The following is a 16,678-nucleotide window of genomic DNA, read 5'->3' as shown; positions in this document are numbered from 1 at the left end:
TCTACATCTTTGAAGTGGTAACACCATAAGAATGACCACTTTTTAAGTAATTCTTAGTGTTTGTTAGGAGAAAATACACTGGGAACAGAGATAAAGAATACTAAAGCAGAGAAAAATGGAAAGATTGAAGACTAGGAGGTTTACTTCTTCAGTCCTGTGTAAGCATTAGAGGGTTAATCTAATTACAAATAATCTTGCCCTACTTCTCCCCCACCCTGCTGCCCTTTAATGTTTGTCCTAGGTAAACTCTCCAAATGTTTAACTTTCATTAGATTTAACCATTTGAAATATTATGCTACACAGTTTGTGCTCAGTACAAATAAAACTATCTAAAACAAACTGAAATTGAATTGTAAATACACATTTAGGTTTGAATAAGGACTGCACATCACATACACACCAAAACATGTGCTTAACACATTGATTTGAGAAACGATTTTCTAAAATAGATGAACATAAATTGGGGGATTTGAGGAGCACAATGATATTTCTAGACTTCAAACATTAACAGTAGATAAAAAGTAAATGTCTGAATTCTAAGACAGCAAGAAAGGCCCCATGTATACCAAAAAGGCAGTGTTCTTTGTTTGGAGAATGGCTAAAAACACTGTGATCTATGAATGTAACAGAATATTGTTATGTCAACAAAATATTCTTAAACCACAAATGAACAACATTAAAAATTCCTAGAAGCATTGGAAGCCCTAAATTAACTGATGCAAAAAAGAAGCAAAAACTAGAACAATATGCACAGTAGCTAATATAAAATAAACAAAAGTACCACTGAAAAGTACCCAAACAAGTTAATTATAATGATCAATCTTGGCCTTTGAGAAAAAAAGAGTAAAATATACTTCTCTTTCCCTTATTAGAGGAATAAAAGGAAGGAAACAGGCTTCTATTAAGTTCCTATTTTGTGCTGTATACAACAATGCTGATAGACAGGTGCTATTTTTCCTATTTTAAAGCTGAAGAAACTGAAGCAGAGAAAAGTTAAATGATTTGTCCGGGGTCACAGAGCACTCTATCTACTGCAGAACACTATATCAGGGTCACTATATTAGCTAGGCTGAGCTGTTTTTTTCTATATTAAAAAAGGAGGGAGGGTGTTAGGAAAAGACTGATGAAAAAGCAAATTTTATATATATATATTAATATATATATATAGTAATTGTGGATAAAGAAGTATCACGATAGGAAAATATCTTTGTCTAAATCTTTTTATTCTTTCCCACAATATCCTTTATAAAGGATAGGGAGTAAACCTGTGATTTCATTGGCAATGAGCAAGTTGATTCTTCTCTATAAATGCAAGTTGGCACCTTCTCATCTGTTCTACCAATCAAATGAGATAATATTTATAGAGCATATATTAGTGGAGTACCTGGTACCCATCCATTCTTTCTCTGCATTTTCTTAGAGAACTTACTTAAAAGTCAAATGACTTGCTCAGGGTCACATAGCCTGTCAGAAGCAAAATCTGAACTCAGATTTTCTTGACAACTAGATCAGTTCTCCTTCCATTATTCCATGCTGATTCTCGAACATAATATCCTAATAAATAGCATATACTTGATATACATACACAGGGACAGATTCCACAGCTATCAAAACCTTCCTTTCACATCTCTTTCCCTAGAGGGGATATTAGCTTTGACTCTTAGGAGTGACAAAACTCATGGGAACAGTCTTGTTAGCTTTTTTTCTAACACTCAACAAGTTTTTGTTTTAAAAAAAGTTCTAGCAGGACAGTAAAAAGCAAGAGTATCTCAGAGTATCTCAGTAAGTATCTTTTGACTGCTTCTTGCTAGGTTTCCATTGTGAAATAACACCAGGTCCCTTTGTCCAACCTTTAGTCTCTTCTACTGAGGCCAGGTCTGGCTGTCCATTTTCCAGTCTTGCTCCATTCTTTCAATATAGGAACTGTAGTATACAACATTCTTTGTTGTCGCTGTCAATACCTACTTCACATGTCAGCTAAAAAGTGAATTGGCTTCCAAATTAAGCCAGCTATTCCCTATCATTATTTTAGGATCTGCATGGGTATTTTCATTTTATAATAGACCTTTTCTTTCACCCTATTAGTCAAATTCTACTCTTTTCCTCAGGGAATTATGTTCAATCATATTCCTGCACAGCCTGAACTAATATTTAAGCTGGTACTCATCCAAAAGTCTTGTCTTTTTATTATCTAATACTTCTTTTTATTTTTCTCACCATTCTCTCAATCGTCTATGTGACCTTGAATAAAATCATCTTTCAAAGCATTAGGTTTCTTAGCTATAATTTAAAGGAGATATGTTAAGGAAGTGATGCCCTCCAGTATGCCAACTGGCTACAAATCCATTGCCCTATGAATATCATTGGAAGATATGGGGTATGTGTACTGGAGAACATTTATTAAAGATTGTTCTCTAGACTGCTTAAGGGAGCACAATACAATGAGAAAGTCATGAAGGAGACTGGAAAACAAGAGACAGTTTAAATCAAGAAAAAAATTTTAGGAATCCATGTGCCATAACCAGTCACCAATATTGTTTGTTCAGGGCTTAAGGAAATAAAATGCTTTAAACCTTAAGTTCTAATATCTGAGTAATATCAGTCATGTTTACAATTCCTTTCTGTTAAACCTACTCCTATACTTAGCTCAGGCAGTTTGAAGAGACCAAAAGCAAGGGAGTCTGCTTCATTGAGCTAAAATTGTTTATGTTGCAAAGGAGAACTATGGGATGGGAAGGGGGGAAAAGGAAACAGAGGAATGTATAATAAACAAAGTTGACTATGATGTAGCATGGAAAAGACTGATCTGTCAACTTCCCAATTAGGTGGGAAAACAACAAATGAAAGACTTAGGCACAATTTGTTGAAATGTGAATCTACCCAGTTTCCTGGCCAGGTGGTACACACCCTACTTTTTTAAGTATAAAGTAAATACAATTTCTGACTAGGGACAATAGAATATCTCTGAATATGTCATTTCATTTTATACATCTGAGGAGGAAGTTCAATGCAGAACAGAGTCATATATTCACCCTCTCATTGGAACCATTTAAATTTTCCACCCAATGCCAGTGAAATCATAACACAAAAATGACTTACAGTTCCAAAATAAGAATGACATCAGTTTTGTTCTCATAAACATCATGTAAGGTGATCACATTTGGATGCTGTATCTCTTTCAATATGTTAACTTCTCGTTCAATGTCTTCTCGACTCACTCCCCGTCGGCTGGATTTAGTCCTCCTTTTCTTAATGAATTTAGCAGCATATTGTAGACCAGTGCTTTTCTCACGGCATTTTTTCACAACTGCAAACTGTCCACTGAAAAACGAGAGTTGAAAAAGAGGAAAAATTAAAATGAAACTTTTATACTTTTCTAAGGAGAACTAAAGGGAGGAAGGAGAGAAAATAAGTGCTCTAAATGACTGGAAAAAATACAAATTGTGGACAATTAATAATTTAAGTAATATACTGTGGTTTATTACACCTTAATAAAATTATAAGTAAAATTTTGGTACAAGTCACAGGAAATCATGGGCAAGTCTAAAAAATGTAGGTTTAGAAAGCAATATTGTTGCTAGTCTACTATTTTCAAAGAGGACCAACGACATCATAGGTGATGTCTTGACTTGTTTGTGAAACTAGATTTAAGTGAGGCAGAGTTGCATAAATTCATCAATCTCACTCTTCCTGAGTCATCAAAGTTTTGTGGCAAGACAGAAGTCAAAGAGGGCTGGTGATGCTCCACAATTCAGTTAGATGGATATAGCTGAACTCAAAGAGCTGTTGAGAACACTTATTATTGGTTTGGAAGGATGTCTCAAGTCAAGTGCCTCAGAGACCTGTCAAGTAGGCTCTGTGCTGTTTAATTTTTTTGAAACAATTGGGATAAATGCAGATATACCATGCTTATCAAGTATATAGATGACATCAAGCTAGGAGAAATGGCTAAAATAAAGGATGACATAATCAGGACTCCAAGAGATTTCAACAGGCTAGAATATTATGTTGAATTTACCAAGATGAAATTTAATAGACAGAAGTGTAAGTTCAAAAAATAAAGTTCAAGAGGGGTAAAATAGTTATTTGTCTGAAAAAGATTTTGATTTCAGTGAACTAAAAGTTCAATATGAATTAACAGTGTAATTTGGCAGATAAAAAAAGTGAATGCATTCCTAGGTTTCATCAAAAGAGGCAGAGAATGCAGGGTCTAGGATAATCCTGTTATCAATTTTGTCCTAAAGAGAGCATTGTGTTCAGTTTTGATAGCAAATACCTGGAAACAAAATTTGTCCCTATTAGATTTTAGAAAGAATATTAACGACTATAAGAACATCAAAGATGAGGATGGAGAATTGTTTTGAAAATGTGCCTTATGAGAATGGGGAGTTTTGTTTAATGGGGGGATGACTTAAGAAAGACAGGATAGCTAGCTTCAACTACCTGTGGGGCTATCTATCAAAAGGATAAAGGATTAATCTAATTATCCCTAGCCCAGAAGGCAGAAACAAAGAAGACACAGAAAGTTAGATTCAATATAAAGAAAATTTTCCTAATAATTAGAGATAATAAAAGTTAAATGAGCTAGACTTTATCTGGGAGTTGGTGAATTTCTTCTCATTATTGGCCTTCAGACAAAGGATAGATGAATATTTGTCATGTGGATTGTAGAGAGTTTTATTCAGGCAATGGTCATACCAGACAATCTTAGAGGTACCATCAAAATTTGATATCCTGTGAAAATATTTTTACTGTTCATATAAAGAGGTAATAGCAATTGTAGATTTGGAGGGAGCCCCCAAATCTCTCACTTCTATCTTGAAAGTACAAGTAGATATTTAAAAAGAACCTGCATTGGGATCCAGAGTTACCGCCTATTGGACACAATAGACTGGATGTACTGAAGACATCTCAACTTCAGCAAGTCCAAAACATAACTGCTACCAAACTTCCCAATTTCTATGAGGGTCTTACCTTTTTTCCCCTTCTCATTCTCCCACATTCATCACCTCAGCATTTTCCTTGATTCTGAATCTCTCTCAATCTCTTCAGTGGCAGATTTCTCACCACCCCCCCCCCCCCGACTTCTCTCCTTGTTTATTTATTTTTCAATTACTTACAAAGATAGTTTTCACATTCATTCTTTTGCAAGTTTTTGAGTTCCATATATTTCCATCACCCTCCCTTTCCATCTCCTCCCCATGGAAGTAAACCTGTAAAATCGTGTTTAACACATTTCTATAGTAGTTAAGCTGTGAAAGAAGTAGAACTGAGAGGGGGGAAAAAAACAAGAAAAAGAAAAAAAAAACATGTTTTGTTTTACATTCAGAATCTATAGGTTTTTTCCCCCCTCTGGATGAGGATTGCATTTTCTTAAGAGGTCTCTCAGAATTGTCCTTCCTGAGAAAAGTTGTGTCAATCATAGTTGATCACCTCACAATGTATTTTTAGTCTAATTTATTATCATTTTTTTCCCGGTTCTGTTCACTTCACTCAGGCTCAGTTCACGCAAATCTTTTCATGTTTGCCAGGTTCTCATAATTTTTTAAGGTTTTTTTTTTGCAAGGCAAATGGGGTTAAGTGGTTTGCCCAAGGCCACACAGCTAGGTAATTATTAAGTGTCTGAGACCAGATTTGAACCCAGGTACTCCTGGCCAGTGCTTTATCCACTGCACCACCTAGCTGCCCCGGGTTCTTATAATTTTTTACAGAACAATAGTACTCTATAACATTCAGATACCACAGTATATTCAGTCACTCCCCAATGCCCTCAATTTCCAATTCTTTGTCAGTGGCATAATTCTGCCATTTATATACATTTGGTCCCTTCTCTCTCTTTACTCTCCCACCACTAGTTTGCCTAGACTATTGCAATGGCTTTTTAATTGATTCTCCTAACTCAGGTCTCTTCTCACTGAAAATTCTCCTTATAACAGACTAAATAATTTGATCTGAACATGCCACACACCTCAGTCCTCTATTACCTCTAGGATAAAATATCAACTCCTCTATATTTGGCTTTTAAAAACTTCACAATCTAGCCCCAAACTCTTTTCACTGTCAGTATATAGGCAAACCACATTTTTATGGCACTTCACTTTATTGTGCTTCACAGATATTGCATTTTTTTACAGATTGAAGGGTTGGGGCAACCTTGCATTATGCAAGTATATCAAGCACTATTTTTCCAACAGCATATAATCGCATTGTGTCTCTGTGTCACATTCTTGTAATATATTAACTTTTGCATTATTATTCTATTTGTTATGATGATCTGTGATCAGTGATGTTTGATTCTACTCTTATAATTGTTTTGGGGGCATTATGAACCACATCTATATAAGATAGCAAAAGTTAATAAAGGACATGTGCATTCTGACCACTCTGGCTATTCTCCTACCTCTCTCCTCCTCAGGCTTACCTATCCTCTGAAAACCAATATTGAATTAGGTCAATTAATAATCCTTCAGTGGCTTCTAAGTGGTCAATGAAAGGAAAACTCAATCTGGGGGAGGGGAACTTATTTTAAGAAATTATCATAGCTACCCTAATTTACAGCAACAACCACCCCAATTGGTCAGCAGCCAACAACAATGAAGCAAGACACTCCACCAGCAAAAAAGATTATGACCCACTAAAGGCTCAGATAATGGGATTGGTGTTTTTTAAATAATAAAGTATTTTTCAATTAAGATAGGCACTTTTTAAAAAATAGGATACTACTGGACACTTAATAGACTACAAAATAGTATAAATATAACTTTTATATGTATTGGGAAACAAAAAATATTACTCCTTTTATTATGATAATCATTTTATTGTGTTAGACTGGAACCCACAATATCTCTAATGTATATCTGTACATAAAGGCAGCCATATGGTGGGGTAGATAGAGTGCTGAGGGCTTGAAGCTAGGAAGAATTCTTTTCCTGAGTTCAAATCTGACCTTAGACACTATTAGGTTCTGTGACCCTGGGCAAGTCACTTACCTCTGTTTGCCTTAGTTTCCTCATCTGTAAAATTAGCTAGAGGAGAAAATGGCAAACTCTTCCAGTATTTTTAACCATGAAAACCCAAAAGACATCATGAAGAGTAGCGTAGCGTATGACTTTCAAAATAAAACAAGAACATGCCTGAACAGTTTTTGCTTTATATAAAAGGAGGAGGGAGGCAGGAAAGGGACCCTGCTCCTAGGAAGGAGGTACCTACACATGGTTCAAGGAAATGTGGGTAAGACAGACCCAAAAACCAGGCTGACAGGCTGGTAGGTGGACAGAGCAGAGCAAAGGTTTACTCTTAAGCCAAATCATCCACCTGTTGGAGAGGCATCTCCCCTTCTATTCTACTTTCACTTGGGAGGATTAAAAAAAAATTTTTTTTGGTGGTAGAGGGCAGTGAGAGGTCAGAGAGTCCCTAGTGGAAAGGCATAAGCAAACAAAGAGTCCACCATATTTATACAGTAAAGTCAACATAGGCATTGTTTGGAATGTAGATTTTTTTTCAGAATTATTTACATAAAGTCAAATTCACTTTACATAAAGTGAATTTAAGTGCAAAATGTCTATATTTTACTCCCTTTCCCATTCTCTACAGCTCAGCTCAACCAGCCTTCTCTCTCTTTTCCATCTCCCTTCTTTTGGCCTTTAAACTATCTGTCCTCCAAAGCCAGGAATGCATTCCTTTTCTACCTCCATCACTTAGAATCTCTGTCTTCTTTCAAGATGTGGTTCAAGCCTTACAGTCTATTGGTCCTCCCTCAGTTATGAGGTCTAGGACTAATGCACCTTAGCTGTCTTGGATTTTTTTATTTATTCAGTATATATTTATATATTTATACAGTTTCCCAAAATAGAACACAAAACTCCTTAAAGCAGGGATTGTTTTCTTTTTTAAAAATTTTGTATCCCCATCAGCTAGGAAAGTGCATAAAACTAGTAGATATTTAATCATGCTTGCTAAATTATTGATCTATTAATTATTGATATTATTGTTTTGGAGATTTCCAAATGTGAACCTTTATTTATTTCCCCAGGATTCAGTAAACAGCTTATTCCCTTTTTCTGTAAAAAGCCACTGAGGTTCAATATTTCCACTATCTAACCTCCCACTCACTTCTTAATCCCTTAAAATCTTGCTTTCATTCCCACACATTGAATTAAAATCTCTTAAAAGTCACTAATGATCTTTTTTCATGTTAAATTAATTGGTCTTGTCTTAATCATCATTTTTTCTAGAATTTTTTTGCAGAATTTGACACCGTTGACTATCTTTTCCCCTTTTAGCAGTCTTTTCTTTTAGGTTTGTAATCATATTTCTATCCTGATTCTCTTTCTTTTTACCATAGATCATAATTTGTTCAAACATTCCCCAATTGACAGGTAATCATTTGTTTCCAGTTCTTTGCTACCAATAACTGGAGTTTGATTTGAACTCAGGTCTCTCTGACTCCAGGTACTCCATTCACTGAACTATCCAGTTGCCCAAATATGACTACCACCCCTCATAAATGACTATATTTGAGTTAAAATGGATTAGAGATTTTTCCCCATCAAGCCCATTGGAAACCTCATGAGTTTTTATAGGCATTATGAAAACATTTATTAAATGTTCCTGTAAAATAAAGATACCTTATTTGCATTGAAAGGATGTTTCACTTAGTTAATATTCAAGTGCTACCAGTTTTGCAAAACAAGAGTTTAGTATTCTTGGTTCTTTGCTTGAAAAACTACAATATAAAGAATCATTAATTATTTGGGGCAGACTGTAGCCTGAAAAAAATTAAACTCTCTTCAATTTTAAAAATAGGGTCTGAACTGGTGACTTCATTCATGTAAGAAGTCTTGATACGGAAAGTTCTTCCACTAAGGCAGATTGCCATTCGTATATAATTTTAGAGTCTTAAGAAAGTAGAAAAAAGTTAAGTGATTTATCCATGTTTATAAAGCTAGTCTGTCTAAAGGATAGAATTTGAAAACCAGCCTTCCTGATTCCAAGTTCAGACATTTATTTCCTATATTACACAACCTCTCATTTATTAAATATAAAAAATTATTATCATGAGACAACCATTTAAAATGATATTAGTTCACTTCAGCAACAGGAAGCAAAGAAAGTAAAAAAAAGGCATTAATTTTTTTACCAGTAATTAAGTAATTAACATTTAAAGTTTTTCTTCCCTAGAGGGTTTCTAACAGAATCATAATAATTAATGACATTAATATGAAGGTTTAAGATTTGTTTTTTACATATTATTTCAAATATTATCATTATCTCTAGTCTACCATTGAGGGAACTGAGGTGTAGATATGCTGAATGGCTTGGCCATGGTCATACAGCTAGAACATGACAGACTGAGAATAAAACTTGAGTTTAATTGACTCTAAAACCAGCCATCCTTCACCATATCTCATGCTTTTACTAAGGTATACGCACAATAATAGCCTGTATTCTTATAATTTCATATAATCACAAGATTTGTGACTGCTTTCATATAACAATTCCAAATTTCTTTCTTTCTTTATTTATTTTTGCTGGGTGGAGAAGAAAGTGACAGGGAGAAGAAAGCTTAGCTTGACTATAAATCAAATTTAGTAAATATCTCAGGGAAATAGGCTTTTAAATACAAATATTTACATATCTTCCCTCTTCTCAAAAATGATATTAAAAACTAAAACCTGTCACAGAATGGATTCTGCCTACGATAAACAAGCTGAATGTGCTTCTTTCTAAAATGAGGTCATATTTGTAAAAGCACTTTGCACAACTCCTAACAAATGCTTAATAAATGTTTATTTATTATCTTCCACAACTCTATTCCACTCATAGGCATTTTAAAAATTACACTTAAAATTTTAAGTGCCACAGTATTCATTACAATCTCTCTTGTTTTATTCATGTATCACTTTGAAGATGTTTTTAAGCCCAACTGGATCACTCTGAACTGCCATCCTCAAGGGTTTAATCTTAAATCCCAGTTCTCTAACAGGGAACACTCACAGATAAAAACAAATCAGGAGTTTCTATATTGTCAGATGACTTGTTTTTGTTTATGGTATGCACCAGTGACTTAAAAGTCCAAGTAACTGTAAACTGTAAACTAAACATCCAAAATCCAGTAAGTTAGAAAAACATGAAACTGAGCATACCTGTGAAAGTAATCATTACCCAACTGCTTCTTGGATAACATCTCCCATTACTTCCTTTTCTATTACATGTGAGAAATCCTACAGTTCAATTACCTTGAAGACTTATCTCCCTCACTAGCATGGATAGGAACAAGTATGAAGTTGGGAACACATGATGTGTGTGTGTGTATATATTTAATTTTTAGTAAGAAGGAAGGGAAAGAAGGCTAAAACATATAAGAACAGTAAAATGATTCTAAGTGAAGCCAAATTTATAAAGCATGACCTCAGAATTAGGAAAACGTGAGTTTGAGCTCTTTCCCCTTCAGATATCTACTAACTGTATGACCTTGGGCAAATGACTGTATATCAGTCTCATAGAGGGCAACATGAAGGAAGGGGTTGTGTTCAATGACCTTTAAGGTCTTCCCTTCTATTTCTAAATAGATCCTATAAACTTCTGAGAGCTGGATCTGTCATAAATTCTTATCACCACCTTGGGAGTAACATTAAACAAATGGCATTTATTTTACATTTTAAGATTTTCTGTCTGATTTGACCCTTAAAATAAGCCTGAGTTTGAATTCTGCCTGTTTTCCTGGGCAAGAAAAGTCTGTGTGATCCTGAACAAGTGATATAACCTCTCTAGGTCTGTTTCCTCATCTAGTAAAATGAGCATATTAAATTGGATGACCACCTAGATATTTAGCAATATCTATGACCCTGTGATCCCATAAAGTAAGGGCTATAGGCATCCTTATCTTCATTTTAACAGATGAACAAAATAAGGCTCAGAGATTTTGACTGGCTTCCCTTCCCTAGCTCCCATTTCAGTACAATGCTGTCTTATCAAAAGGAGCATCCCTATAAATGATATAATGAACACCACACCTACTCATAATGTGGCTCTCAGATTCAGAAGCTTGAGTCACAAATTGAACTGTACTGAAAGGTACATAAGGTTGCATGGGCACATGCAAACTTGCCCCCAAAGGCCCTTGTGTGTGCTTTCTGAGACACAGAACTAACTCACATCAATTATTTTTTCAGAAGCAAAAACTCATCCTGAGTAAAATGTGGTGACAGACTGGTGGGAGAACAAATACTTCTCTAATCACAGTAATTTGCTTTGTGATCCCATAATTCCTGTTGAATTGCTGGTTAATTACTGCTCCAAATTCATTCTTTTCTGAGCAATTGGCACTCTGCCTTCACTGTCTTTATTTGCACTCATTTTCCACAGTGGCATCTGACCATGCTCAGTTCCTTTCCATACCTCCCAAAAAAACAATTAAAATAAAAAAATTCTAAGAAGTGTTTCCAACTCCTGGGCTACCCACTAACTACACATGGTGTGACAATGATATGGTTTTGAGGATGAACTAAGATACACACAGGGAAATCAAAACATCAAAAAGAAATGAAACCCAAGTCTTAACTACCATATGCCCACCCCAGAGCTTTTCTTTTCTGTTGCAATTTCCCTTTGTAAATACACTGAATTGAAACAGTAATTAGCATGAATACAGATGGCTGTAACTGCTGTCAAGTCTGCTATTTGGGCAGAGAAATGTGATTGCTTTAGAGGAAAATTCAGAATTATTACCTTTTATTTATGCCATTTAAAGCTGACATTGAAACATTTATAACACTATAAAATTATTCAGTGCTATAATTATGATGATAATTCACCTATTTAAATGAGATCTGCTTACCATTCGACAAGTATTTATTAAACACCTACTGTATACAGGCGCAAGATAACAATGAAAGCTAGGTATGTAAATTTATAAGAAATAAAACCTACATATATAAACTAAATTACAAAGTAATAAAGAAGAAGCCGAGAAAGACTTCCTTTAAAAGGGAAAACATTCCAGGAATTGGGGGGGGGTTAGTTTGTACAAAGGCACATAGAAGGTAGTTGGGATGTCACACAGAAGACATATGGATTAGATAAGGTAGTTAGGTTGCCCAGTAGACAGATCAGACCTGGAGTCAGGAAGACTGGAGTTCAAATACAGACTCAGACACATACTTTTTCTTCCCCTTGTGCAAGTCACTTAACCTATTTGCCTCAATTTCCTCATTTGTCAAATAAGCTGGAGAAGGAAATGGCAAACCATTCTAATAACTTTGCTAAAAAAGCCCCAAAAGGGATCACATTGAGTCAGAAATGACCAAACAATAACAATAACATAAAAGAAGCCTATAAAAATGGTAAGGGTTCAGAATAGCAGAGAAAATTTTAGATTTTACCCGAAGATAAAAAAGAGCAAAGAAACTTCTTGAGCACGGAGTGTGTTGTGCTTTAGAAAAATCAATTTGGTAGCTATATGGATGATAAATTGGAGAGAAGAGAGAAAGCTGGCCATATAACTATTTCCTCAATTTCCTCTGCTCTTACTTTGTACCTCTTTGCAAACTTGCATCCAACTTTATCAACTGAAATTCTCACTGGCACACAGTAGATGCTTAAAATACTCATTAATTAATACCTTTTTCACTGGGGTTATTGGCATAGTTTCATCTTGTCTAATGCTGCATAAATGTGTGTGTGTGTGTGTGTGTGTGTGTGTGTGTATGAAATCTGCAAGAACTTAGGCAGAGGGTTGGGTTTTTTTTAAAGGGTAACAATTTATTTGGAAAAGAAAAAAATTGGAGTATAGAAAATAATTAGAAAGCATGCATAATTCAATATAAGAGATAATGAGGTCCTGAACAAAGGTACAAATGGAGTCAAGATGAAAGGTATAGAAGTAGAACAAATAAGATTTGCAATCATTTAGATATGAGGAGGGGAGAGTCAAAGATAACTATGAGGGTCTGACTGGAATGATGACAATGCCATCAATAGAAATAGTCAAACAGGAATATGAATTAGGGGAATGATAATGGGCTTTAAATCTTTTTAAAAACTGGAAAGCAATATTCTTTATGACAGACTTTTTAATAAAGTTACTGAATAAATTATTTTTTTTTCTTTTCATGCATTCCTAGAAAAAATTTTAGGGGAGAAAGTTGCCTACAAAATCTGCCTCAGTGTCCTCTCTTCCTTTCTTTCTCAATCCTTTGCAAATCTTGTTTTCAATCTCATGATTTAGCTTCAGCTATTCTTTTCAACTTGTCAATGACCTCTTATATGCCAAATCTGAATGTGAAGGCTGACCTCTCTCTCTATATATATATCACTGTTCTAATGTTCTATATTTTCCAGCAGATTCTCATGATATTTCTTTCTCTATCTCTCTTTGGTCTTCAATTAACTCCATATCTACTTTACCCATATCCTACAGCCTATAAATATGACCAAGCCCCCCCCTTCCTTAAAAATCAAAATGCAAAAAATATAAAAATTCTTCACTAGATTCTACTATCCCCTCTAGTATTATACTATCTTCTCATTTACAAACTCCTATAAAAAATTGTAGAACTGTTTCCTGAAATTCCTCTACTCTTACTTTCTATTCCTTTGCAATCTTGCTTCTAATTTTATTAATTGAAGTTGTCACTAGCACACAATAGGTGCTTAAAATACCCATTTCATTGGTGTTGTTGGCATAGTTTCTTCTTGTCTAATGCTATATATAAATATATATATATATGCAATAATATCTTAAAATCTGGGGAAATATTGAAATTCAAGCATAGAGCTGGTTTGTGTCTTTAAGAGGCATTAAATTCATTTGGAAGAATTCTGTAAGAAAATATCCAAATAACAATAAACAAAGGAGTTAGTTAACATTGAGTTTGACCCTTTCTTCTTTTGACTAAGCTTATTCATGTATTGTGTTCCCTTCTAATTCTATTCTATCATATATTTTTGTTTGATGGACAGATGCCACACAGGATGGGAAAGCATGGAAAGGTTGTGATCTCTATCCCTTGAGAGAATATCCATAACAATAAGATCAGAGACCCATCAAAGAATGGGAAGGAGTAAGAACTGCTCCTATGTTTTCCCAAGAAGTCAGTTTCCAATTTTTGAAGCACTGACACATAGAAGATGGTTGGTACTGCCATTAGGCATTTGTGATAGAATGAACTAGGCTATCTCCTAGATATGAAATTCATGGTAGAGTGGAGAATGTCTTATTGTGGTTTCTTCCTTTATGTTTTGTTACCATCTTGGGGATGAAGGTAGGAAGGGAGGAAGGGGAGAAATTTGTCATTGGTGGAAAAAAAGCACTATTAAGATTTTTAGGATAAAGAATTATGGATAGAGTACTCAAAGAAACAGTTTTTGTCTCACAATTAAAAGGTCCTTTTTCATTGAAGTTTACAGCCATATTCTTTCCTGTAATTTTCATAGATCAATCACCTTAACTTGTACCCAGAAAAGAACTTACCTAGAAGAGGAAAGGACATTTGGTAAAGTAGGGGACTGGGGTAAGGACATAGAGGGTCAGTTCAGGGCAAGACGGAGTTGGCAGGAAAATTCATTGCTGTAGTTACCTGAAGAGAGAGAGCGACTTAGATAACGGTGAAAGAAAATAAGTTAAGAAGAAACCAGAGATGCTGGGCCACCTGTGGTATTCCCCCAATGGAAGCAAAACTTCCTGGATGGCCGCCACTAAGGCATCTGACCTCTTCCAAGAAGGTTGTTGCTATCCTGAGCCTTATTATTAGAGTCAATAAAGCAACATAAAGGCAATGGCTGAAAATAAATGTAGAAATCTCAGAGAATGAGATTTCTAGAACTTAACTAGACAGTAAAGAAAATAAAAATAAACAACTCGTGTTTCTATAAGTAAAGTGTATTACTGCCAGAAAAAGGAATTCCAAGAACCAGGAATGATCTCAAGTAAACACAGTTTTGTTTTCTGAGGAGTTCTAAACTCTGAATTCAGTAATTTGGAAGCACAAATAATTCAACTCAATTCAGTTAGTAAAGCAATAAAAAAAAAATAGAAGCAACAGGACTAAGAGAAAAGCCAATGTAACTTTTGCTTTCCATAATTGATATGATTATTTATGTAGAAAACCCCAAATATTGATATTAAAAATTATCTGAAATAATTAACAACTTTATATCCTGCAAAGCTGCAAGCAGGATATAAAATAAACACACATAAAACAATAGCATTTCTATATATATAAAATCCAGCAGAAAGGGATAAAGAAATCAATTTAATTCAGTTGAGATTTATCACATGTTCCTTTTTTTCCCCCCAGAAACCCTGAGCTCTATAGATTCTGACTGATATATAAAGTTTGGCTACAAAAAGGTCCTCTGCCTTCATTGGTCCCAGGCTAGGAAGCATAAAAAATTTATCTTTATTATTTGCATCTTTTGCAATTTATATTTAATTGGGAGAACCAGTAGATTTTCAAAATAGTCAAATGGACATTTAAAGATGTTAAGTTCTTTTTCTGAAAACTATATATACACATATGTAAATATCTACACACATCTATTGGGCTGAGGGAGGGACATAATTGTACTGTGCCTTCAGAAATGAATAGATTTGAATATGAAACAAAGTTCTGTCAAACATAAAAATCATAAAATATTTGAAAAACTTGGCAGGGATTGATAAAGGCAAAAAAGCTAATAAGAATAAATAGGGTGGCTAGGTGGCATAGTGGATAGAGCACAGGCCCTGGAGTCAGGAGTACCTGGGTTCAAATCTGGTCTCAGACACTTAATAATTACCTAGCTGTGTGGCCTTGGGCAAGCCACTTAACCCCACTTGCCTTGCAAAAAAAAACCAACCTAAAAAATAAAAGAAGAAATAGATAAACATCTGAAGAAAATAACAATCTCAAAGAACAAGTATCTCACACCTAAGGAATATAAGGCAAAATTCCATAAGGAAACTGGTATATCATGACAAATTCTGTGAGATTCCCAGAAATAATAGAATTCAACAAATTCCAAGAATAGTCCAGGAAAAGAATAAAAGAATTAAGAGAAAATGTCAAAAAAAATTTAGAGCAGAAATCAGAATTTTCAAGGAGAAATTATGATTTTAATGAAAGATGAGAGAATTTAGGGGGGAAAGGACAGGCATTCTTCAAAACAAAGACATAAAAAAGAGAATGAAAGCATGAAACAAATTTGTAGGGAGAACTTTTAAAAAAAATTCCAGGCAGGGCAGCTAGGTGGCGCAGTGGATAGAGCACAGGCCCTGGAGTCAGGAGTACCTGAGTTCAAATTTGACCTCAAACACTTAATAATTACCTAGCTGTGTGACCTTGGGCAAGTCACTTAACTCCATTGCCTTGCAAAAAACCTAAAAAAAGTGCCAATGGTACTAAAAAATTTATTAAAAATCAGAGACAAGTTCCTTTTGTGCTATAAATATGATTGGTAAAACTTTGTAGAAAAGGAACTATAAAATAATGTTACAAATGAATATTACTGGAAAATTTTTAAATAAAATTCTTGTAAGGATACTACAGAAATAAATAAATGATTTGCTATGAGCAAGTTAGAGTCATAACTGGTATTCAGGGATAAACAATAGGTATAGCTTATATAAACAAAGAAAACAAAAGTATATGATTCAAAAGATATATATAATATTTTGAAAATATGCCACACTTATATA

At 34.5% G+C, this 16,678-nt stretch overlaps 1 protein-coding gene across 2 annotated transcripts in view; it reads right to left on the bottom strand.

Annotated features, from left to right (window-relative positions):
• The window catches only part of DAPK1 (death associated protein kinase 1), a 241,603-nt gene that overhangs the window by 124,093 nt on the left and 100,832 nt on the right, over positions 1–16,678 (bottom strand). For both annotated transcript variants that reach the window (XM_074207911.1, XM_074207910.1), the window contains one exon: positions 3,100–3,321. In XM_074207911.1, the coding sequence (XP_074064012.1) occupies positions 3,100–3,321 (222 nt within the window). The remainder of the gene's footprint in view (positions 1–3,099; positions 3,322–16,678) is intronic.

Source organism: Macrotis lagotis, chromosome X (genome assembly GCF_037893015.1).
Source record: "Macrotis lagotis isolate mMagLag1 chromosome X, bilby.v1.9.chrom.fasta, whole genome shotgun sequence".
In the NCBI taxonomy this organism is placed as follows: domain Eukaryota; kingdom Metazoa; phylum Chordata; class Mammalia; order Peramelemorphia; family Peramelidae; genus Macrotis; species Macrotis lagotis.
Note: the sequence above shows the minus strand (reverse complement) of the source record. Positions and strands in the feature narration are given on the sequence as shown.